This window comes from Choloepus didactylus, chromosome 13, assembly GCF_015220235.1.
Source record: "Choloepus didactylus isolate mChoDid1 chromosome 13, mChoDid1.pri, whole genome shotgun sequence".
NCBI classification, from domain to species: Eukaryota; Metazoa; Chordata; class Mammalia; order Pilosa; family Megalonychidae; genus Choloepus; species Choloepus didactylus.
Genome location: NC_051319.1, coordinates 28,250,701 through 28,276,614, shown reverse-complemented (window position 1 = coordinate 28,276,614; position 25,914 = coordinate 28,250,701). Strand labels below are relative to the sequence as shown.

Genomic DNA, 25,914 nt, shown 5'->3' with positions numbered 1-25,914 from the left:
GAGTCTATGGTCAACATTAACATTCCAGTATGCTTCCATTAAATGTAAGAAAGGCAATATACCAAAGTTAAATGTGTATGAGAGAGGGATATAAGGGAGGGATATGGGATTCTGGGTAGCGGTGTTGTTTTTTGTCCCTACTATTATATTGTATTGTTATGACACTTTTGTTTTTATTTTTATTTTTTTTTTTATTATTCACCAAAAAAAACCACTTTTTTCATAATAATCAATATGTTCAAGTGCTGACTGTGGTGATAAATGTACAACTATGTGATGATGCTGTGAACAACTGATTGTACACTGTGGATGGTTGTATGTTATGTGAATATATCTCTATAAGATTGTAGGAAACAATATAAAGAGGTAAACGTGCTGGAGAAAACATGGAGAGAGGGATGTACCTATTTACTGTTGATGAGGAGGCAGAATGGTGTAGCCTTTCTGGAGATCACTGTGGTGGCTCCACATGAAGCTGAGTATGTGGGGCCATGGGGTCCTGCGACCTCATTGTGGGATGTGTATTTGAGGGATCTGGAAGCAGAGACATGGGTGGACATTTGCACACTGGTGTTTGTGGAGGCAGCATTCATGATTTGCAATGGTGGAGGTGGCCTAAGGGTACACTGACTGAGGAACAGAATGGTGAACTGTGGTGTCTGCATACAATGGAATACTGAGCAACTACGAGAAGGAGTGAAGCTGTGAGACACGCAACGCCACGAGGTGAATGGATCCTGTAGACAGCATGTTGAGTAAAGTAAGCCAGAAACCAAGGCAAACACTATAATGTCTCACCAATATGGACTAACTACAATGTGTAAACTCAGAATTAACTCTTAGAGCACAGCCTAACAGGGAAATGATTATTGTAAAGGTCCCTAGATTGTAAGCTCTTACAGCAGTCAAATCTATTCCTGAATTGTAATGGCTGCCTCCAAACTCTGAGATGTTGATCCCTTAATGTATACCCTGATTGGTCTCTAGAACACTGGGTATCTGTGTTACACCTGAAACTCAGAGCTAGAGTTTGGCAGATATGAATATCAGTATTTATGCATATAGAAAATGTTAAAAAAAAAAAAAAAAAAGGTGAAACAGAGCCCAGACTTCAATTAGAGAAATGAATAAAGCAGATCTGATTAAGATTAGAGCAAATCGGGCCAAAGGGTAAAGGTTGAAACTGTATTCAAACCTCAACTTCCATGTGAGACTAAGGGAAGAGATGTTTATCTGGTGTAGGATCTATATTTTCTAAACAATATAACTTCTACAGTCAGTTTGTTCAAACACTGCAATTACATGGAACTTTGAGTAGGAAGTGAGATATGGTAGGTTTGTATAGATTAGAATGAAATAGCAACACATCCTAAAGTAATTTGGGTGGAGAATAAAAATATATACTCAGGGCCCCCCTGAAGAGCTGGGGGAAGATGCAGAGGTGTTGGGCTTCCTCACCTGGATTGTTGCTGATGTTCTCACAAACATTGGGGACTGACGGCTTGATTTGCTGAGCCCTCTGTCTTGGGGCTGGCCCCTATGAAGCTTGTTGCTTCAGGGAGAGGCTAACCCTGCTTATAATTATGCCTAAGAGTCTCCCCCTGAGTGCCTCTTTGTTGCCCAGATGTGGCTCTCTCTCTCTGGCTAAGCCACCTTGGTGGGTGACCTCGCTGCCCTCCCCCCTACATGGGACCTGACTCCCAGGGGTATGAATCTCCCTGGCAACGCAGGATATGACTCCCGGGGATGAACCTGGACCCAGCATCGTGGGATTGAGAACATCTTGACCAAAAGGGGAATGCGAAATGAAACGAAATAAAGCTTCAGTGGCTGAGAGATTTCAAATGGATTCAAGAGGTCACTCTGGTGGACATTCTTACACACTATATAGATAACACTTTTTAGGTTTTAATATATTGGAATAGCTAGAAGTAAATACCTGAAACTACCAAACTCCAACCCAGTTGCCTTGACTCTTGAAGATGATTGTATAACAATGTAGCTTACAATGGGTGACAGTGTGATTGTGAAAACCCTGTGGCTTGCACTCCCTTTATCCAGTGTATGGATGGATGAGTACAAAAATGGGGACAAAACCTAAATGAAAAATAGGGTGGGATGGGGGGGTGGTCTGGGGTATTTTTTTGTTTGTTTTTTTTTTTAATTTTTAGTTTTTATTTTTTCTTCTGATTCTGATTCTTTCTGGTGTAAGGAAAACATTCAAAAATAGATTGGGGTGATGAATGCACAACTGTAAGATGGCACTGTGACCAGTTGATTGTATACCATGGATGATTATATGGTATGTGAATATTTCTCAATAAAACTGAATTAAAAAAAAAAACTTATTTCTAGAGTGAACTCTATTTAGACAATGTCATTTCTTCATCAACTTTCTAAATTTCACACCAGAAATTTCTTTTATCTACTTTTACTTCACCAAAATTATTTTTAGCTGTAGAAATTTCTTTCATCTGAGTTTTAGAACAATAATTTGATTCATCAAATATTTTTGGTCTATGTAAGATTTGGTTAATTATGATTTTTGCCATTGTGAAATTTCTTTTGTGGCCATTATTCTATAAAGTCAATTTTTCCCTCACTAGAGATGATAGTTTTTAGTGTTAACTATTTTGGTTGCCTTAGTTTAGCCAAGATAAAAGGAAAAAGACAAGACAGGGAACAGGAAGAGAGCAGACACAGATTCAAATATACATACAGTCAAAGGACCTACCAGGAGCAAGAACTCAGTAACAGTAAGCATACAAGCACATTTAGTGCCCAAATCCTGGTTTCTAAACATCTAAATATCATTATTCACAAAAAGGAACCACGTCTTTTTGGAGAAATGACTGATTTCAGTGTTGTGACAGGAAAATACAAGATGAACATGGAACACCTTGCTGTGCCAGGAAGTAAGAAAATGCTCAGAGAATGATAGGAATATATCGAGGAAAAAAAAAAAAAAAAAACACAAAGAAGACATCTCAAACAGGCTACAACTGGCCAAAATTGGGACAATCTGAGTATCAAATAACTAATGATAGTGGCAAAATAAAACTCAATGCACTAAATAGAAATCATAAGTCCACAGTGATAAGTATATAAATGAAAAAAATTGGAAGTCTGATGAGGAACAGGATATTTACATAGTTTTAAAGTAACTCTTCACAAAATATTTATCAATTACAAAGGGAAAAAAGTAGTTTCACAGTGAAGAAGGCTGGTAGTCACTACCTTAATCACAAGTGAACACCCACAATAAAGGGACAAATCATACTTGTTTGCCAACTGATAAGATACAATAAGAACACAGCATCTCTTCTGTCAATCCCTGTCAAGGATGCATAACCAGAATGTAACCACAAGGAAGCAACAGAGAAACCCAAAGGAAGGACATTCTACAAAATAACTGACCTCTAACTGTCTAGACTGCCAAAGTCAGGAAAAGCTAGGGAACGATTCCACATTGAAGAAGACTAAAGAAACATGGCAATTAAATGTAATACATGATTTGGAACTGGATCATTATTCTGGAAAGGACATTATTGGGACAACTGGATAAATTTAAATGGGGTCTGAGGATCGGATGGCAATAATGATATTATTAACTTCCTTATGTGGTTATGTAAGAAAATGTCCTTATTTGTAGGAAAGACACGCTAATATATTCAGCGGTGACAGGGCATCATGTGTGCAAATTACTCTCAAAAGGTTCAGAGAAAAAAGAGTTCTTTATAGTCTTAAAAAAATAAAACAACTATCAAGACAAGCTACAGCACTTCTGCTTTACTAAAGGTGGGGTCAAAACATTCTCAGTGCCCAAAGGGTGTGGTCAAAATATTCTACTTCATCTACAAGTTGAAGAAAAAAGAGCCTATATTTTCACCCTTGCAGACTGCCATTCATTTTGACTCCAGTTCCAGAGAATTAAACAGTCAATCGCGTTCAGTCACCTAAAGAATGCAGCCTCCCAACCAGTGTACCCAGCACCCTATGGTGAGGGACAGGGTTTACAAGAAATTGATCCTTTAAGCCCTTAGGTGACTAGGCAAGATCTAGGGCAGCCATTATCCCAAAGCCAGCCTCTTTAAGCTATAAATTTCCTTCTTCTCATATAATATCATAATTTTCTATATATGCCATAATATGAAAAAGTTTAAAAAATACTGCTCTAGAGAATACCAGCTACACAAAGCTTCAACATGCATATTCTTCACCCCATCCCTTATGAAAACAATGAAACAAACACTTTTGCTCTTGAAAAGTCACAGATGACAGTTAAGCACTATTAGGCACCACTACTGTGCAGCAGTACTTACTGTCATCTTAATAAAGCAGCAAAACAACAAATCAGCCATAAAAACATAATTTACTTACCTGTCGAATTAAAGAGGATTATATAAAAGGACTCATCTGTTTCTGGAACATCATCTTCATTAACAAATATGGATATGTTCTGCTCTCTTCTTCCGACCTCAAAAACAAGCATTTCTCCTTTTTCAACAGGAACAAAGTCTCCCTGCCTTGCAGTTGCTTCCCCATCCAGGGATGCATAGTGGACAGTGCAGGCAGCATCAACAGATCCATTTCTCAGAACTGTGAAGTTAGCAGTCCCACCTTCCTGAACACTAATTACACGAGGTTCTGACATAGCCATAAAGAAAAAGAAGGAATGTGTGAGCTTTTCTGATTCTGTCTACAAATTTTCAGATCATTTATGGTTTCCCTTTACATTTGTCCCTGCCCCCTCAAGAAATGTCCTGTGCTGTTTTTGTTTAAAGGATATCTGTTTCCAACTCCTACTTGAGGCCTATTCTGATTACTTAAACATTCAATCGCCTTCCTCTTAATTCCTATAGAATCCATAGATGTCACCACCTAATTTGTCAATAAACTACTTTCTATTTGAAACCCCATGCCTCCTGCTTCATATACTCATTTCCAAATGTAGGCTCTATATTCCTTGAAAACAGGCCCAGCCAGTATTTTATGTTTTATTTTTGCCACCACAGTTAGCAGATGAGATGACTGAGCACAGGACCAGTTCATTTAATGCATGTTAATGGAAGGTTAATAATATGAATTAATAAAAGTTAATTTTGTAGCTCTCCAAAAACAGTTTAAGAAAGAATTAGACACAATTTACCTCAGAAATAAAATTAAAAGATGCCTCAGGTGGCAAACGGCACTTTAAAGATACCACTGAAGTAGCAAAAATGGGGAAATCTTAATTGATATGTCCACTAAATATTATTATTTTCACATAGTACCAGCATTGAGTATGACACCCTAGCCCTGAATAGGCTACAATATGTATTGGAAGAGATCAATATGTATTGGATCTTTTTTCTGCACAAAGGAAAGAAAATACCTTGGTATTTAAAGGGAAGAATAAAGTCTAGCAAAATAGTACTTATTTTATTTTCTTTTTCCTTCAGAAGACCTTTAAAAATATTTGTAAACTTCAAAGAGATCAAATAAGGATCATCTGAACAAATAATGAAATCATATTTAAACAAGCATCAATTGCAATGCCGTAAGTATTAAGTTTTAAAAATTCATTGAAAAATAAATACTGGTAAGAAAGATGTAAACCCACTCAAATAAGATAGTAATACCACCTGCAAAATAAATGGGGTCATCATTTCTTCTAATCCTCAGAGTTGCGGTCGTTTTATTTACTATTTTAGCTCCTCCAGTGACATTGAGTAGGGTAATGGCAAATTCTTCCAATTCCTCTGGAATCTTTTGGAAAATACGTTATGCATGTGTTAAGGCAGGTGGTCTGTTTGCATGTATGATTACATTACATATTCCTAAATTATTTTTGTCTTTTTAAAGGGCTCTATTAATAGGACTAATATTCATTTCCATTTCTGTGGTAGAATAACCTGGAAGTATTCAATGAGGGTTCAGACCAAAAAAAAAAAAAAAAATTAATATGTGTTCATCCAAACAGCCATGGTATTTTGCCTAACTATAAAATTTAGTGAAAACAGTGATATTTTCCTTATATAAAGTAAAAACAGAAATCCTACATAGCTCATATGACTTCTATAAGAAATTGAAAAACATGTTGTTTACAAGAAAAACAAACAGAATAACTTTGATATTCATTTAGAACATAATTCATAATAGTAACCAAGGTTCAGCTAACTCTTGAAGGCCTCTTAAAAGCCTCTTAAAAACCTTACTAAAGTGTCACCCAAGTGGATCACAAAAACTTCTGTGTCATAACAAGATGAGATATCCCATAGCTCTGGATCTAAATGGATCTCAGGTAGACACTGTTTCTCTTTCACTTCATGTGAACTGGTCCCCTCCCCACCCTAAAAGAGAAGAAAGCTGGGATGTGTCTTCCAAGGGGTGGATGTGAGGGAAAGCAGATAAGTCACCATCAGTGTCCTAAGACCAGCTCCCCTCAGAAAGGTTCACTCTCCATTGTCACTAAGTTCTCTATAGACAGTACCTACTTTATCTTCACATCAGTAAGAAAAAACACCATGCAGGATCCATGATCCATCTGGCCCAGTGTCCCCATTCTAAGAGTGGAAACTGATGTGAAATCTTGATAAATGGCAATCTTGTCTCCAAATGGCCTAACTTCTAGGCAAGCACTTAACTTCTCCACAACTGTGAATCCTTGATATGTGACACATCAGCAGTATCACTGACCACTATCAGTTCCAAGAGCTAAAAAAGCCTTCAGGGGAACTAAAGAGTAACATTTCTTTGTTAGCTTACGGTCAAACTTTTTCATACCAGAGTTCTTTATCTCATACTTCATGACAAAATAGATTACCAGGTATTTAATTATTCAATAAAAAATAATTTTTGAGCCACTAAAACAAGCAGAGCAGAGTGTTATATATGCAATATTTACCTCATCTGCAAGGGAGTAAATGGTGATATTTTTTGAAAATTCCTGATCTCCAAAGAAAATATTCCCTTGGATAGGAAATACATCCTCTGTAAAATCTGGGCTAACCACCCACGATACACTAACATCACCAAAGTTACCTCGATTTCTTATTACACCATAAACAGCTGTGAAATACAAACATATTTAACATATGTGAATATATTAAATAATATTAAAACAATAAAGAAATTGCTCCAATAAACAAAAGTAAAAATAAGAACTCTTTTTAATAAAAGCCAATTATTAGCAGTAACTCTTAGTTTTAAAGTTTCGCCAACCTGACTTGACTCACTCTTGAGTACTTGAGTTCCACTGCATATGATTAATTGAAATCAAAATACAACCAGTCATCAATATCATCACAATAATATGTATGAAGTAAAAATAGAGATTCTAAATATGTCTGACAAAAAAAAATTTTGGAACTATATGCAATTTCTAAGAAACAATGGACAAGTGAAAATAACTACATGCTAAAGAGATAAACTAAAAAATGATATTTCCTCTTTAGTAAACAACTATAGATTATAAGAAGTAGAATAAATTACCACTGTAAGTATTGTCTCCTTTACTTTCATTTATCATCACAATTAAGCCATCAAAAACAAATTCTATAATTCCATGAGGATCATCATTTTTCAGAATCGTTATGTTCACAACCGTAGCACTTCCCAGCTTGCTTTCCCGTTCACCATGGCTGCCAAGGACCACCCAATAGTGCTCATCCCGCTAACATGAGAATGTCAAATTAGGAAAAAATATAAGGTTGAAATTATCAGAGCAAATGAAAGATATATAGTCAATAATATTAATATACAATGTTTTCAGAAACATGTAACTCACTGAAAAGATGAAAGAACTGATCTTATTCATAAAATTTCTTTTAACATTATCTCATCAATTAAGACACTAGACATAAATATACATTGTCTAAAAAGAGAAAAGATAAACCATGATAATATTATAAAACAGTAAGGAAACCATACCTTATTGCTGATTATTTAAACTAACAAGACTAAATAAAATAAAATTAATTTAAAAACTACATATACATTAGTGCATAAACCTAATTGAATTACACCTAGTTCCATTAATATAAAACTTCATTTTCTTTAAAAATAACATTACCATATAACTTCAGTTCAAAACCATATCATTAACATTTCAGTCAGTAGAGATTATATATATAAGGCTTAACAACCAACAGGTTAAAAGGATATGGAAATGTATCACACACTGAAAGTTTAAGATTGCTTGGTATTTCTTTATGTAGGATTAAAATGCATCACTCAAATTTGAACGAGTATTATAGTTTGTTTTTGAGCTTTTTTTCCCCAAACATAAGTACTGCTCAATTATTTCTTGTCTACTTTCTTTCCTGTATCTCCCTGCCAATATTCAAAATATTTATATTTATAATATGCTATATATCATAAATTTCCATAAAAGCACAAGGAAAAAATAAAATCTCATACCTCTGGTTTCCCATCCAATCTTGTTAGCAAGGTGATTATAATCTCCCTTTCCCCAGGTTTAAATTCTAGTACCCCTGAGTTTCCATAGAATTCACTGCTATCTCTTGGCTCTACCCAGTAGTGTAGAAATTGTTTAACAAGAGCTCCCCTGGATCGGATGATATGGAGCTCTACAGATTCTCCTTCCTTGAAAGAAAACAAAAATTTACAAACATTCAAATCCTTCTGAATATCATTCTTCTGAAGTTGTGAGCACAAAGTATATTGAAGTTTCCTTCATACTTACTTTTATAACATAGGGTCCTCTGGAAGCAGAAGAAAATTCAAATACTCCCCCAGGATCATCATTTTCCAAAATAATTAAGTCACAGTTAGTATATCCAGATTTCAGCACTTGATTTTCTGCATTGACCCTGCAGAAGTTGGAGGGAAAAAAAGGCACCCACTACCTATAGTTTTACTTCTGAAAAAAAGGACATTTATTAGGAATTAAAACTTTAAATTGAATTTAAGTGTATTAAAATCACTTAAAATCAAAACAGTTTTACTTCTAATAGTTATGGAAGAATTTTTTCTGAATTCATTCTGTCTTTCTCATTTGACTGAAACCAAACACTCCATTTGCAAACCAAAAGTTGTCAATGTACTATATTTTATTTTTTTTATTTTTTTAACTTGGTCAGTAAGATTCAATTTAATAAGGACAATACAGAGAACCTACATTATTAAGCATTATTTCTTCAACTATGACAGATTGCTATAGAAATCAGCAGGTAGATCTTTCTGATGCATACTGATTGATCTTTTAAGCTACTGTGAACAGATTTCTAAGGCCATCTCTTCATTTTTAAGGTGGGGGAAATAGTCTATAAATGAATATTGTGGCTTATGTAGAGTTGCATGTTAGTCTTTATAATTATTGACTCTTTAACATTCTACAGAACTCACGACATGATTTCAACACAGTGTTAGATTTGTGCATTTTATTTTACTGACCATCTCGGTCCAGCCAATGTATAGTTATCCACTCTATGTGCCAAAACCAGTAATGCCTTTCACAGCCCTTTAGTCCAGAGAAGTTCTGCACTGATTTTAGTCTCTTGCTATCCCATCCTACAATTATATCAATCATGATGGAATAAAGTGTGACTTGTACTGAGATCAACAGCATATGTCTCTTTTATGCAACAGAAACTGCTGGGGTGAGTGAAATCATTTCTTTGCTCTCAGAAACAGGATGTTTTCTCTCTTGTCCTACAGGCTGTGGAATTAGAAGTACCGACCTATAAATCAACTGCCATCAAAAGCTTGGATTAAAATATTTGCAATGATGCTTCAGACACCAGGCACTTTAAAATATGCATATTAACCATGATAGGTCAGAAGATCCTGATTTCACATGTTCTCCTTAAAAGGCTTCCCTTTTTCCTTTTAATCCTAAGAGTAGTGAGCACATTATATGGCTCAGTTATGGAGGCAGTTGAACAGTTTTTTCTTTGCTCACATGAAAGTTTGTTTCTTTCTTTCTTTTCTTTTTTTACAGATATGTATAAGTGACTTCTCAGGAAATTTGAGGATTTTTTAAATGGAACTTTTATTTTCAGCAATGTTTTTCAAATTGAATGTACTTAATTTTTTTTTTTCTGATTGTAAAAATAGCTCCTCACTGCAAAAATAAAATGCAAACACAAACTATAAAGACAAAATTTCATCACCCAGACATGACCACTATTAACAGTTTGAAGAATAACCCTCCCCACAGCTATGAATGGATATTGATATAAATATGGATTACAGGATCATGTTCTTCTATAGCCTGCTTCTTTCACTTAGCAATATATTATGTGCATCTTTCCATGTCAATAAATATAAATATAAATCATCAATTTTAACAGTCTGAGTATTCCACAGCACAGTTGTCCAAGTGGCTGTTTCTAACTTACAGAGTGTTATATCACAGATGGTTGGTATGCCCACATTGTTATAAGCCAAGGGTCATCAGGTTATCAAAAACATGAGGCTTATAAACTTTCATACATCCCCCAGGGCTAGTTCAATCTAGCATATTCTTAACATAAGTGAATGGTATGTGTGAACGATCACCAAAGGCAGAGAACACTAGTAAAATTCCTTGGGGAGATCATTGATTAGATCACACCTTTGGTTGATGTTGCACTGATTAGTTCTCCAGCATTTAGACTTGTATTGACGTTGGCAATGAAACTAAAAAACACCACCTCTGCAAACCTGCTCTGTGCCCCAATAGGAAATGGAACCTTCCACCTACATACCAGAGTGCAGTGCTCCTCCAGGAAGAGAAATAAGAGATACTTTTTTTTTCTTTAATTGTCCCCTTTTAATACATAATAGAAACTTTTTACATCTTGTAAAAATGGACAATCATATTATTATGCCTAATTGGATTGTTTCCTTAAAACACATTATCCCCATCCCTTGCTGAAAACATCTAAAATACACATTTTAAACTTGATCTTTGTTTATTTACAAAATTAACAAATCATTCCACACTAATTGCTCTGGGTTCTGTCATCCTACATGCCTTTCTATCTGAAGAATTTAAACCATGCCATAAGAGTGATTCTCAAACTTTAATATATATTTTATTTTTATAAAGTATCAGAATTTACAGATTTGTTTCTGCAGTTTTAGAAAAATTTAATTTGTAACATGCAGTTAGAAAATATATTTAAACAAAAAAATACATTTTAATTTTACATGCCCTTAAATTTCTTTTAAAAACTTCATTGCCTGAGATTATACCAAAAGTTGGATAACTGCATGGACTAACATAAGCCAAAGTGATTGAAAATAAACACTATTAGTAAAACTATGGTCGGATTTTAGAAATATTTTGTGATTTTCAAATGCTCTCCATGCACCTCCATGTTAACCTCATGTTTTTTTAGTATTAAAGAAAATACAGGACATATAAGAAAATAATAAATGGAATAGAATGAACCTGAGACACATGGCATGTTATAACAATTCCTACAAATATCTCAAAAGAACATATAAAAAGAAGATTGTGTTTTTTTAATTTCTGTTTTTTATTGCTCAGTATGGAATTAGAATGATCAAAGGACTTGGATTGCAAGACTCTAAGGGTTTAAAAGCCAGCAGGCTTTTTGAGAATTTTCAATCCTGCAAGCTGCTATAAACTTTTCCAAATGTCACTTCCTATTGAACTGAAAAGTACTCATGATCAGACCTCAAAATGACAATGAAGCCACAATTAATATGTAGAAATGATAGCTCGCTTCCTATGTTGTGGAGAATCTGAATTAACATCCTTCCCCAGCTTTTGGAAATCTGGCAACAAATATTTAGCATGGTAGTGGTCACAGGAGAAATAACCCAAATAATAAGACAGTTATTTATCATATTGTTAATGCAGTCATATGAGTTTCATAGCAAATTTGCTCATATTTCATGTATATCAACATTTTCATTAATTAAAATTTCCTATGTCCACACAGCTAGAAGACAAGAAAACTGGATCAGAATGTAAAATATAAAAGTCCATTCTGAGCATTAAACAAATGCATATGTTTTCAGACTTTATTGAAATATGCTACCATTAGGTAATAAGACAAATTTTGAAAAGTTCTGTATAAACCGAGAAGATGTAGGCAAAACATTTCATAGATGCATTCAGAAAGACACTGGTAGAGAGAAGACTATTGTTTGCTAATTCTGTTATGCAAACTACGAGATTCATAAAAGATGGTGTGTAAGAATTCCAATCAGTACACAATTGTTCTCCAGGTTATGTGTAAACTATAAACATTAAATTTCTAAGTCCTTCAAAACATGTAGTTACAATGATTCTCAAACCTTTAAGCCAGTATCCTAAATGTACCCATAATTTAAAACTCCTGGGACAAAAAAAAAATACCAACTTCATAAATGCTCCCTTTATTATTAGAAAATGAAACTGCACACAAAGCATGCACAGGCAGGTGGACAAACAAAATTACTCAAGAACCCTGGGGTCATGCAAAAAGGCAGCCTTATCCAAAACAATCACTTGCAAAGCAAAATATTCAGTCACCAAAAGTAAGACATTTATATTGTACACTTACCCAAAATATACAACAAACCTTTCAGTTTCTACCCTGTCAACACAGAAAAAAAGTGTGGGAGAGGGGGAAAAGAGGTGAGGCACCATTTCTCAAAAATCTCACTAATACGCCTAGATACTCAGAAAGGTAGATAAAAATAAAGCTAAAACAAAGCCCTTTTTTTCCCCAAGAGCTAGTAATGGTCACTTTATGGGAATACCACACACTGGGTACTTTGCTGTTGACAATTGCTAGCAAGTCGTTAACATAACTTATGTTAACATAAGTGGCAGTTCCCACTTTTGGAAGCTGACCCCATAGCCAGACAGCATGTCAAGATCTATTCAAGATATTCCTTTCCAGGCCTCCCCCAAGGCACTTGTGCCTGCAAAGCACTGTACATGTTCACAAACTACAGCAAATTTCATTCAGCCCTATGTATAATTACTTAGTAGATTTAATTAGGTTAAAAAAAAAAACAAACCTCAGTCCTCAGATCTAAAGCTTGTTATTGAATTAGAAAAAGTAGACCTCTCTAAGCAGAAAAATATATACCTTTCATCCTTTCCACAGGAATATTCTCGAGAAGCCATAAAATATCATCATATACTTTACTTACGACACCTATAACTTAAACACAATTTCACATCAGGAAATCTAAATACTTTTCCAAATCCCCCTTTTATTGCATTTACAAATGGCCTTAAAAAGCACATATCAAAAGGTAGAGTTCTTGTGCTTCATTCTAAAAGTCAAACGCATTATTTATGAAAGTGGAGTTATATACCACATACATTAAAAATTTTCTGAAATAAACTGGCATGATGAAATTGTGTCTGATTTGGGGGAAAAAATCCAAAAAAATATTTTTAACTACTATGGTATTGGAAGCATCATAAACTGTTTAGTCCCAGGACAACTTGTTTCTATATGTAGTTGAAATACAGAGAATTTGAATTTGAATGTGATGTTAAGAGAAAAATTGTAAACATTATCACAATAAAGTATTAATTTCTTGTTGTTGAAGTACTGTATTGTGATTCACTGCAATCACAATTTAATATCACCCATTGATTCTTTCATTTTAGTTTTTTTTAATTAACAAAATTGAAAAGGTTTTGATAAACCAGTATGCTATATCAAATCATTGATTTTATTCTCATATTTACTTAACTAAATGTCTTAGAAACATTCAAATGTAATTTGCTCATTCTCTTTCACACAAAATTGAGATAATACAAGTACTGTATGCTCTAGTTACTAATTGAATTAGAACATTTTAATAAATATTGAACTAATTTCCTCTACTTGAATAAAGAGAAACCAACCTTCTTGAAATCTACCCCATGATTTATACTTCCTTGTGTACTATTTTAACCCATAAGAGACAGAGAAAAAATTTTAAACATAGAACATTGAAAATTGTATTTAATTTCAAATGTTTATATGATGCAGTTCAAAATGAATATTTTGAAAATATGTAACTTTAAAGAACTGTCACCATAAATTTGCACAGGTATTATTTAAACCATTGTTTTAAACATTTATGTTAGAGCAGAAACTCTTAGCTGAACTAACAAAATTTCCATGGATTGCTACAGCTTTGGTTTAGTATCACTGTTCATTTTTCTTTAGTTTTTTTCCCCAAGATATTCCACTGTTTTAGTAAGTGCTCAAACCTAATTTAAAGAAAAAAGGTCATAAGTGAAAAAAAATAATTTCCAGTTTATATGTCACTGATATTTTTTCACTGATATTTTTTCATCATATGAAATACCTTCCCTTAGGATTTAAGCGAACACATATATTAAAACCATAAGTCATCTAGACAGTTTTTTTTTCAATTTGTGTTGTATTTGGGCTTTGCTTTTGGGGTTTTCTGTTTACTTGCTTTTCTTTTCCTTTTATTTATTTATATTTTTTTACACTTTATTAAGAAAAGAAGTAAATATAATGTGGTTCTGAAAGCAAACAAAATTAAAGTGGACAGTCAATAAATTCATTTTCCTACATTCTATCTCCTTTTTACACATTAAAAAAAATACTCATCAGGTTTCTACGGCTGTGTTCCTCTCTTGTTTGAGTAGTAAAGGAGAGACTGAACCAAAACTTGAAATGTGTTTAGACAAAACACCTACAAAGAAATTAAGAGAATGACAATAAAATATAGAGGATGTGGAGTTATATAAACATATTAATACTACTTCAGTCCTAACAAAGTAGAACAAAATACTGTCTATATAATTAATTTGTTATTTTTTTTCCCTTTTTAAGCATGATTCTTGCAAAGCCCTCATGTCACATTTCTCTAGTATGTCTCAACTTTAACACAAAATTGAAATCAGTAGTAGGTAAGTTTGCTTTTGATTTAAAAAAGAGAGCATTCATTAAAATAAAATAAAAACAGTATTTTCTTCATAAAAAAGGATTTTCTGACTTACTGAAAAAATTCTAATAGATTACAAAAATTTTTATATAAATTGTCCACCAAAGAATGCTAAGTAAAACCTAGGCATTATTGTAAAAGTACTACTTAAATATGCTTAATTTTTTATTTCTCTGTAATATAATTATCATTTAATGTTTAAACTCCATGTAAAAAACAGAATTTCATTATATGAAGATTAAAGCTTTCTTTTCACTTACTCGAAAATCTGTAATCCTCTCCCCTATTGAAAATTAAGCTAACAGAGCTGTTTACCTAACCTAGCATCTTAGATTTGTTGCTGCCACTTTTTTAAAATACACTGACATAGCTATGCTTAAGACTTATCTGCTACATCCCATAAACTCTCTATGTAATGCTTCTCCTCAAGGAATAGTATGATAAAAGCTCAGTAACGAATATAATAGTAATCATAATCTAACCAGAAGCTATCGAGGTAACAGAGAAGTCAGAAGGCCAGCATAACGTTATCTACTTGATTTTTTTTTTTACAGGGAGAAGAGAATTAAAACAAAACAAAACAAAAAAAGTATACATTTAAGAGAACTCCTACTTAAAAATGTTACTAAACATTACCAAAATGGGTTATTACCTGTCTAGATACAGTGTTACGGTTTCATTCATTTCCGGTATGTCATCAGCTTTGACAGTAATGTTGATTGTTGTGTCACTTTGCCCAGACAAAAACACAACAGAGCCATTAAAAGGCTCTATATCATCCAGAGTCACTGCTTTTGAATTAAAGCCAGAGGGCTTCAAACTCCAGTAGACAGTAGACTGGCCATCAGTTCCATCTCGATGTAGAGGAATGTGTACCTTATAAGAAAAAAAAAACAATTTCTTCTGAAATATATGCTCACATGTAGTGTCTGCACATGTTTCTATTATATGAATATATGTATTCTGTATGGAGAAGTGAATATTAAATGACATCAAAAACACAAGTGAACAAACCTTTTTAAGCATGAAAAGAATTTTAGATATTATTTATATTGGTTTCTTCTAATTAAATCTAGCTACAAAATGACCCCCATCCAACAATGTGCCTCTTCAGGGTTTATCTTAATAAAAAGTCTTAAATATTTTAAAGCCAAAGAATCATGAAAAATATAGAATAAGCTTGCAAAAGAATAAATTTCTATCAGAGGCCCTCTGAAAAAATTCAAGTAAATGTAAAAATACAAACTGAAAAATAAATTTTTGTGATTAAAACTGGAAAATTATGCAAAATGTAAAATGCATCCCAAAGTATTAAGGAACAAATAAGAAAAAAAAAAATCTAACGAATACAATAAATAGAAATTGAAAGAAAATCAGGTACTCAAATCATGGCTCCGAGTTATCTTGGGAAAGTTACTTAACCTCTCTGACTTCCATCTCCTCATGAAAAATGAAGTTAATGGTCCCTGTTTTGCAAGTTTGTGGTGAGCATTAGAAATCATTTGAGTAAAGCACCTAGGACAGTGCCTTTCCACAGTATGAGCTAAATAAAGAGAATTTATCAACAATAATTCCGAAAACAAACTATTTGGTAGTTTTGTTCAGGTATAGTACAGTTTAAATATATATAACAAAAGGATCACTGTAGATCATGATGAAGTTTTTTCAAAGAATATAAATGAATACTTAACGGTAGTAATATACTATTGGGTTTGAGCTCCTAAAAGAGGTACCCTCTTTTTTAAAGGAAGATGTTTTCATCACTAATTCTCCAGCTAATTTGGTTAGCAATAAGCAGGGTCCCAGACTAGTAAGCAAAGTAAGATTCACAGCAAAGTAACAAAGCCCTTAAATTACCCTGGGGAATGTGTGTGGCCAGGGCTGTGGAAGGGGGCACCAGGAACAAAGAGGATCTCCTACTCTTCAGGCTGTTTACCAAGAGGGAAAGAATGCAGGATCACAGAGCCCAAAACATTCTCGGAAAGCTAATTTGCCTCAAGGGGAAAATACAAAATGGTAAATTTACGGCTTTACGAGATAAATAAAAGCAGTCCACTCTTTAGGAACAAAGTAAATGCTCCTTTAATATAACAGGAAACACTATATTAAGAAAAATTTTAGAAAACGTCTTGATAAATGGAACTTCTCTGCCCACTATAGAATCAAATAGACAAACAAAGGAAGTTGCAAGAACTGAACCCCAATATGGTTTTAATCAACTCTAAATGTGAGGGACTGGGAGGGTGTCAGGGACAGGTTGTGGCTGAGGGATGGTAAGGACAGAGCCATCCCTACCTACACAGGCCGAGGCTTGGGCCAACTCAACCAGGGGGAGTGTGCATACTTTTATATGTGCATGTGTGTATATAAATAAAAATATACACAAATATGCATGTATGATAGAAAGACAGATATATTTAATTTATTTTCAATATAAAATTCCCAAGATTCACTGCCCTAAAACTTTACCACCATTATCTACACTCCAGTCCACAAGGGCTCAGAGATAGAGCAAGTCAAGGGTACTTGTGGTACATATCACTTGGCCATTAAAAAAAAAAATTGTATTTGCCTATCACTGAGACAAAATGGCATACCATTGTTATCTAAAACAGACACATCAAAATATCCTACTCTCAGTGTGAGCAATTAATAGTAACTTTATTCTATCAAATATAGCAAAAGACGGTGGAAAATCACACCCTTATCAGTTACTTGGGGCAAATTAAATATTCAAGGCTTGCTACAAATGGTGAAGTTTTTCAAGATTTGTTAACTCTATATGCTAATCCTATAAAAGAACGATAGTATATGTACATTATCTCATTAGGCCCTCCATCAATAAGAGAATGCCCACTTACCACTTCAGCAGGGAAATATTCTGGTTCATACAAAATGATTGGAAAATTGCTAGTAAAGCCAATTTCACCATTCGCAATGTCTGGAGTAATTAGTAGAGAAATATTTTGGATTTTCCCAAATCTAGGACTTATAGGTGGGATAGGGGGAATTATGTTCACCAATTCCACAGTTTCCATCTATAAAAAAAAACAAATGAAAAACCATAAAAGTTGTTAGACAGAAATTTTTTAATTTAATTACATTTTTAATGCAATTATTAGCTAAACTGATAATACTGTTTAAAACATCAAGGAAAGAGACTCAATACAGTTTTACGAAAAACTCTCTAAAAAGAAAGAAAGAAAAGTCATATTTTACTTATTTATCAAGAAGATTGCTGAATTAGTTCTAGATATAGCACTTGAAATATTTATATATAGAAAGATGAGGAAGGGTATGGAAAATGGACTGATCAAAAGGAAAATGCTAATTTTACATGGCTTATTTTCTAGTCTCTGAGTCTTTTTTTCTGAGTTCCTTAGACATCTGCTAAATCAGACTGCCCCATTCATAAAGAGTTGTTCTTTGCTTTCAGATAGTTTGCAACTGCGACAGCACATTAGTAACCCCATGCCTGCCAAAAGTCGTATCTCAGATTAATGCATTTAACTACAGGGTTACTAAAGAATGAGGAGCTCATGTCTCCAGTCTCCTTTCTTCAGTTTCATTCAACTTTCCATGCCGAGTCTGATGCCTCCCATTCTTGAGCTGCTCGTTCATTATGTGCTATACAAATTACACAACATTCTAATTCCAACGAGCTTTCCAGGGCCTACAGCTGTTCTGAACCTCAAGGAATTGTGTCAGTGACAAATAATGCCTTTTTTTCTAAACAAGTGTTAAATTAACTGTCTGCACTGCAAGACTTTTGTTTTTTATCTGAATACAGAGATGTAAAAAGAAATGGGTCTGGAAGTAGTGGAAAAGAATAGCTGTCTAACACAGCTTTGAACACATAAATTCAGCTATTACATGTTTTGAGTTTTTTCTTGGTTTTCAAGCATCATCAAAAACAAATTGTGTCATGCTTCTATAGGAAGCTGTTAGTGATGTGGCTGGGATAATACCTGACCCACAGAAGTTTCTTAATAAGGATGTGTTTAAAGAGAGATCCTCTGCAGATACACTCATAGAGATATTGGGTGTTTTCAAAAGGCTAAAAGTTAACATAGAGACTACTACTGATATTAGCATAGACATAGGGGTCTCTAACCACAGCACAAACTGGTATTGAGGCAACAAGAGAAAAGAACTCAGAAAACTAGAATGGAAACAGAAAAGTAGTTCTCTAAAGCTCAAAACAACATTTCTTGTTCTTTTATTGTATGTTTTTTTATTTATTTTTTTTATTTTTTTAGCTGTCATAGTTGATTTAGAAAAAAAAAGTTAAAAAAAAAAAAAAGGAAAAAAATATGCAGAGCCCCCTTGAGGAGCTGGTGGAGAATGCAGGGGTATTGGCCTAACATGCCCACAGACATAGGGGACTGGTGGTTTGATGGATTGAGCCCTCTACCACGGGATTTGCCCTTGGGAAGACTGTTGCTGCAAAGAAGAGGCTAGGTCTCCTTATAATTGTGCCTAAGAGCCTCCTCCCGAATGCCTCTCTGTTCCTCAGATGTGGTCCTCTCTCTCTAGCTAAGCCAACTTGAAAGATGAAATCACTGCCCTCCCCCCTACGTGGGATCAGACACCCAAGGGAGTGAATCTCCCTGGCAACGTGGAATATGACTCCCGGGGAGGAATGTAGACCTGGCATCGTGGGATGGAGAACATCTTCTTGACCAAAAGGGGAATGTGAAAGGAAATGAAATAAGCTTCAGTGGCAGAGAGATTCCAAAAGGAGCCAAGAGGTCACTCTGGTGGGCACTCTTATGCACAATATAGACAACCCTTTTTAGGTTCTAATGAATTGAGGGAGCTGGTGGTAGATACCTGAAACTATCAAACTACAACCTAGAACCCATGAATCTTGAAGACAATTGTATAAAAATGTGGCTTATGAGAGGGGACAGTGGGATTGGGGGGGCCATGGGGATCACACTCCCCTTTGTCTAGTTTGTGGATGGATGAGTGGAAAGGTGGGGGAAGGAAACAAAAAACAAACAAACAGACAAGGGCGCCCAGTGTTCTTTTTTACTTTAGTTGCTCTTTTTCACTTTAATTATTATTCTGGTTATTTTTGTGTGTATGGTAATGAGGGTGTCGGGGATTGATTTTGGTGATGAATGTACAACTATGTAATGGTACTGTGAACAATCGAATGTACGATTTGCTTTGTATGACTGTGTGGTATGTGAATATATCTCAATAAAATGAATATTAAAAAAAAAAACATTTCTGCAACATCAATTCTCAAACTCACACCACAACACTGCAACTACCACAGGGATAACAAGATGCCCAGGCCTCTGTGAAAGCAGAAGCAACTGTGTACAAGTTTTGCCTTATTTCTCTCAGTTTAATAAAATTTGGTTCTCATATATGTTGTAGACTATGCTAGACTGGAGATAGACAGAAGGAAGAATTAAATAAAAGAGACAAAGAATCTGAGACTTATATTAATAAGACGGCTCGAAACAGCAGAGAAGATCACAGAGTGTTGACCTTCCTCCCAACCCCAAACAAAACAAAGCAAAGCAGAAAACTGTCATTATATTCTGAAACTCCATTCAACAAATTATCTCCTAGACTCTTGCTGACTTCCCAGTTGGGAAATGCTACCTAATCAGAAACTGGTAAAACAATATCCATTTTCACAATAACAGAATCAACTTTAAAAAGCAATCAAGTTATGACATGCTTTGGTGTAAGGCTAAGCTTAAATAAAACCTGGTTTAAATTTCTAAACATAACTAGACAAGTTCTGGTGGCAGCACTCTACTTGTTTTAACTTTTTGCTCTTGCTCAACAGGGCCAGGGTCATAGTCTTGACCACCTGCTCGATTCCATTTCACAGATCCAGAACCATGGCAACCTGGTCAGTCATCTCATAGGAGCAATTGATAAACCACACAATTTATTCAATTGTGAATAAAGTCATGTTCTGTACACCCATCATCCCAAGAACAGAAACTCAGGGGTCCACTCTCAGGAGGACAAAAGCATGGATAATGTAAAAGTTTCCCCAATAGGAGGAGACACATTAAAATGTAATAATAAAGATGAAGAAGAGGCTCTCTTCACTGGTGACAAAGCCTTTGGGGGAACTGGCAAAAGGCCTCCCTGTGGATAGGCAAATTAAAAAAAGATGTCCCCTAGATACTGACAAATTATACATCCCCATAACAGGGTCTCTCTCCAGCACCCTCGTGGTCAGACACAGCCCTATGAAATTTAGAACAATAAGAAGAAGATATAAAAAGCCTTCAGGATATTTAAAAATTAATAAAAGTTTTCAGAAGATATTAAAAAGCAAAGGCAAATACAAAGGCAAATAATTTCTTTACCCTCATATGCCTCATCGGCAACTCTGGATGCTACCTAATCAGGAACTGGTGAAATTAGTATCCATTTCCATAACTTCCAAGTTCTGAGGGAAAAAATTATAGTAATCTAGAAATCTCTTCCAAAGCCAAACTATCCAGGTGAGTATGAAATAAATAAATTTTAAACCATTCAGAGATGTGAAAAGTTGTACCTTTCCTAGAGCAAAACTAAAACATAATCCTAGAAGGGGAAGGCAAGAGATAAAGAAAATCCAGGAGTTCAGTAAAAAGGGTCCCAAAAGCAGGCGCGAAGCAAGTGTAAAAAGCAGTTAATACAGCAAAACTCAACATTCAACATATAAGATAAGACAGCTGGGACAGAAATGAAGGAATTAGAAACTCCAGAACAAGCAATAATAGTAAACCATAAGATAAAGTCTTGGAAAGAATATGCAACATATAAATTCAGCATGATTCAAAGCAGGTGACGGAATATGAGATTCCACTCAATATATACTTTGACTGGCAAAAGATACAGTGGCATAAAATTATAGGTTTTTATTGATCCATTCAAACTACCCGATACTGCATTAAATTTAATTATATAAGCAAAATTTGATAAGCATCCTTTATTTACTTTCTAATTGTGAGAATCAACCAATACCAAATTCATAGACAGTATAACCACAGTCTCAAAACTGAATACAAATATTTTAATCTTTCACAAGAAAAATAATATTTGGGTTAATAGAAGTTAAGAAATAAAAGGAAACAAGGTGGAAAGTTACGTTATAGAACACTTATTTCTTCATCTTAAATAGTTGAAAGTCCAGAGATTCTATCTACAATTAAGAGACAAAAAAAAAAAAAAAAAAATCCCTGTTTGGATATATTATTTAAAAGTATCTGCACAGTTTTCCTCTGTGAAGTCTGGGAAGTCTCTCTCCCAGACTTCCCCTATAATGGTTTGTTAGTTAATTCATTATTGCATTCATTACATTCTGACTTGTATTATCATATTTGTTGTACTCTTTATTATCACCTGATTAAAATATTAACCTTTTAAACATAGAACCCTTGTCTCATTCATCCTGATGTACCTTAGGAACAGCATAGCCTCTGTGTGGTATCTTTGGACTACCTAAATTACCTTTAGGAACTCATAGTAGAATTCAAAATATAAATGAGGGCAAAAATAACAAGGGCATAATAAAGGTTGCCTTTCTCACAAAAATGTATGAGTACCCTTACAGTTTAAACAAAATTGAGATTATTTTAATCATTAAAGTACCTGTACTAGGAAGTGGGCCCCATTTTGAAGGAATGCATCATTTCTTATCAGAATTTTTGTAGTCAGTTGAGTTTTTTGTTCTGGAAAAATGAGGCTATTTCTCCTGGATATATTTAAGATGCCATCTTTTGCTTGCAAGGGGTCCACAGCTCCAGCAGGAATATAAAGTGCAGAATAAAGCATCCTCACATCTCCTTTAGTTCCTCCTAGTCTTGAAAAGCTCAAGGATAAAAGTCGCTCACTTGGTCTGCTTTCAATCTTCTGATTTTCCATAGGAAAAAATGTTATTAGGCCATAAACATCATCACTATCCTGAATATAGAACAAAAGCTGTAGATAGAGGAACAAAATGTTAGAACATGGAATTCTCAAATCTGAGATTACCAAACTCTTTAATTTACTAGAATACTGTAATTTTCAACATTATCTCATTTACATATCATATCTAAAAATGATCACTTCTTATAGTAATAGAGTAAAAGATGAATCAAAAAAAAGATTTGAACTCTACTAAATTACAGTTTGTGGGTTTTCTTAAGAATAAAATATTTTTTTGCACAAGGACAACCTTGAACAAGGGAAGCAACCATCACTTCCAAAGCCAGTGTTCTTCCTGTCACATAAAGCTAAACATAAATTTGATGTGTATGACCAGATTCTCTGGCCCTTTTTTGGCACATAAATATTCGAAAGAGATGAATAACAAGAGATCTACCTCTGCTGGTTCGCTCACTTCTGCACCTCCATGTATTGTATGAGGCAGAATTTGAAGTAGATAAGCTTCTGCCTCTTCTGGAAGATCATCATCAACAACAGTGAGAGGAATTGATGCCACCATCTGCCCTCGTGCAAAATGGAGAACTCCAGAACTTGGTCTGATATCTGCTGTTACCGGAGACGGATCACTGCTGCTCCTTGTCAACACCCAGTTCACAGAAACATTCCCATGGGTGCCACCATTTCTAACCACTGTGATTTCTTCAAATCTAGAATTTAAAAATATATATACATATATACAGTCTCATAATACAATCTACTTCCCCTGGACAGGATTTCCTAATGTCAAGTTGGACATCAAACACTGGTAAAAGCAGAATTCATATCATAAAGAGTAATTGTTTTTATTATTCTTTATGAAGTAGATACATGGATGTGTCCTAGAGAACTGTCATAATATGAGTTCATCTGTATATTTAATCACACCCACAGTAAGAAAGAAAACAATGAAGTCATAGTAAAGGAAATGACATACACCCTAACCGTCCATTGTGTCCAACACAACAAAAATTAAATCTTGGAATAGCATACTAAAATAATTGCAGCAACAGTTTAAAATAAACCATACCTTGAGACTGAATCTTCATCAATTATAACTGTCTTCTCGAACAAAATACTGTTGAATGAGAGGACCCCATACGGTTTGTCATTTGCCTTGATGGTGACTTGTAAAATAGAAGGGCCTAATAGCACAGCATCTCCCCGTAAGGTATCCTTTAGTAACACAATGTGAAAGGATTCAGCAATCTCAGGTAAGTCATCATCAACAATTTGAAACTTCAAGTGTGATTCATGACTAAAAGGTGGAAAAACAATAGTTGTGTTTGGCTGAAGACCAATGAAATCCAAATTTGGCTGGGCATGTGCTGTTGAATTCCCAGTAATGATAGCATAACTGATTGATACTTCACATTCATCAGATCCAATCAGATTTTCATTGTCATCCTTTCCACGAATCACTGCAATATTGAGTATGTGGTCTTCTTCGGCTACCAAATAAACACTCTGAATGAATCTTACGGGGCTATCATTTTTCTTAATGATGATCTCAATTGAACTCCTAGAAGTGTTGATCTCAGCACCTCCTTCTACACTTTTCAGATGAATCAAAAACATTTCATCATTTTCTGGAATCTGTCAAAGAAATATAAACAATGACATCAATTGCACAAAACACCTGCAAAGAAACAAAAAATGCAAAAGGCATTATGTTTCAATACAATTCCATAAAATAAAAACATCTTCAACTGATGGAGTCAGAGAGGATTGCTTAGTCTCTATTTACTAAAACATTTTTCAAAGGTAAATTATGTACTTTAAATAAGGAAGGAAAAGTTAATAAAGCAATTACATGAATTGGTAGTGAGGAATAAGTAATGATGCCTTCCAACCTTGATTTGTCTTTGGATAAGTCTAAAGATTACATAGTAAAAATTAACATAAATTCTTATCCATTTTATCAGGTTGGTAGGATCAGAAGCAGCACACAAGAGTGAACAATATGTAAGAATCTGGAAAAGTACAACAAATATCACACAAAAATTGTTAATTCATTTTCCACCATATGAATTAGTCTTCTTTCTCTCTGATTTTTAATTCAAGAGTCAAACAATTTAACACCTGTCAGATGATTTCCAAAATAAATACCAAGCCCCTCGCTGGAGAATAAGCTATAAGAGCACAAGCAGTCAGACTGTTGATACTGCTAAAATGAATCTTTTTCTTGTGTAACTGCATGGAAATCCATTGTGCTGTCTGAGTCTTTTCTTCATTATAAATTCTATTTTATAAACCATGCTAACCATATACATACATACATATATATATACACACACACAAGTCTCTTTGCCTCCATTAATAGCAACATAAAAGTAAAGCTATTTATCTCAAAAATAAAATTTTATAATTTCATTGATAACCTTTTAAATCAGCAATTAAAATATGTAGTTAATCACCACTACCACCCCAAAACTGGAACCCAAATCAATCATTTGGGTTCTTAAAGAAAAACATTTTTACTGGCTTCTAGAATCAGATGAACAAGAGTTTTCAATACTACCTATATTTCAATTTCTCAAGTTAAGTAATCTTTCCTAAAATGTCTTCTAAAGATTTTTTTTTTTTTGGGGGGGGGTGGTTGTTGTGATCCAATTTTAGGATTTTTGAAGGAGGATGAGGGAAAAGGTCATCAATTCCCAGCTATTTTCCATTTTCTTTTTTGGCAATACTTAGATTCTTTTATACAAAGTCATATTTTCTCTTGGTTAGCTCATTGGGGACATCCTAGCACATAATTGTTCAAATGCATTCTTTCCTTAGCTTTTAAGCTAACTATATCTCAATCCTTGGTAGCTTCAGTGTGAAAATAATCAAAACCTTATGAATGTGAACACTTAAAATATCAAAGCAGAAGAACATAAATTGCAGTAGGATTCTTTGCTTTAAAGTAAAATATTTATGATAGATAAGTGTTACTAAGCCTAATCAAAATGGAAAATCATTAATAAAATTCAATCATCAGGGTTTACACAATGCTTACATTTTTATATTACATGTATGGCTGCCAGATATATTCAACTTCAACAGTTTTTAGATGAACAATTTATGTGAATTAAGTAAGGTAAGGTAATATATACCAGTTTCTATGTATTA

The 25,914-nt window shown here is 34.2% G+C and overlaps 1 protein-coding gene across 1 annotated transcript in view; it reads right to left on the bottom strand.

The window, feature by feature from the left end:
• ADGRV1 (adhesion G protein-coupled receptor V1) overlaps positions 1-25,914 on the bottom strand; it is a 635,274-nt gene that overhangs the window by 565,968 nt on the left and 43,392 nt on the right. The window contains exons 7-17 of the mRNA XM_037801795.1: positions 23,831-24,396; positions 23,201-23,471; positions 22,486-22,815; positions 17,730-17,906; positions 15,521-15,744; positions 8,687-8,813; positions 8,401-8,586; positions 7,474-7,654; positions 6,887-7,050; positions 5,625-5,748; positions 4,381-4,647 (exon numbers count right to left, since the gene is read on the bottom strand). Coding sequence (XP_037657723.1) covers positions 4,381-4,647; positions 5,625-5,748; positions 6,887-7,050; positions 7,474-7,654; positions 8,401-8,586; positions 8,687-8,813; positions 15,521-15,744; positions 17,730-17,906; positions 22,486-22,815; positions 23,201-23,471; positions 23,831-24,396 — 2,617 coding nt within the window. The remainder of the gene's footprint in view (positions 1-4,380; positions 4,648-5,624; positions 5,749-6,886; positions 7,051-7,473; positions 7,655-8,400; positions 8,587-8,686; positions 8,814-15,520; positions 15,745-17,729; positions 17,907-22,485; positions 22,816-23,200; positions 23,472-23,830; positions 24,397-25,914) is intronic.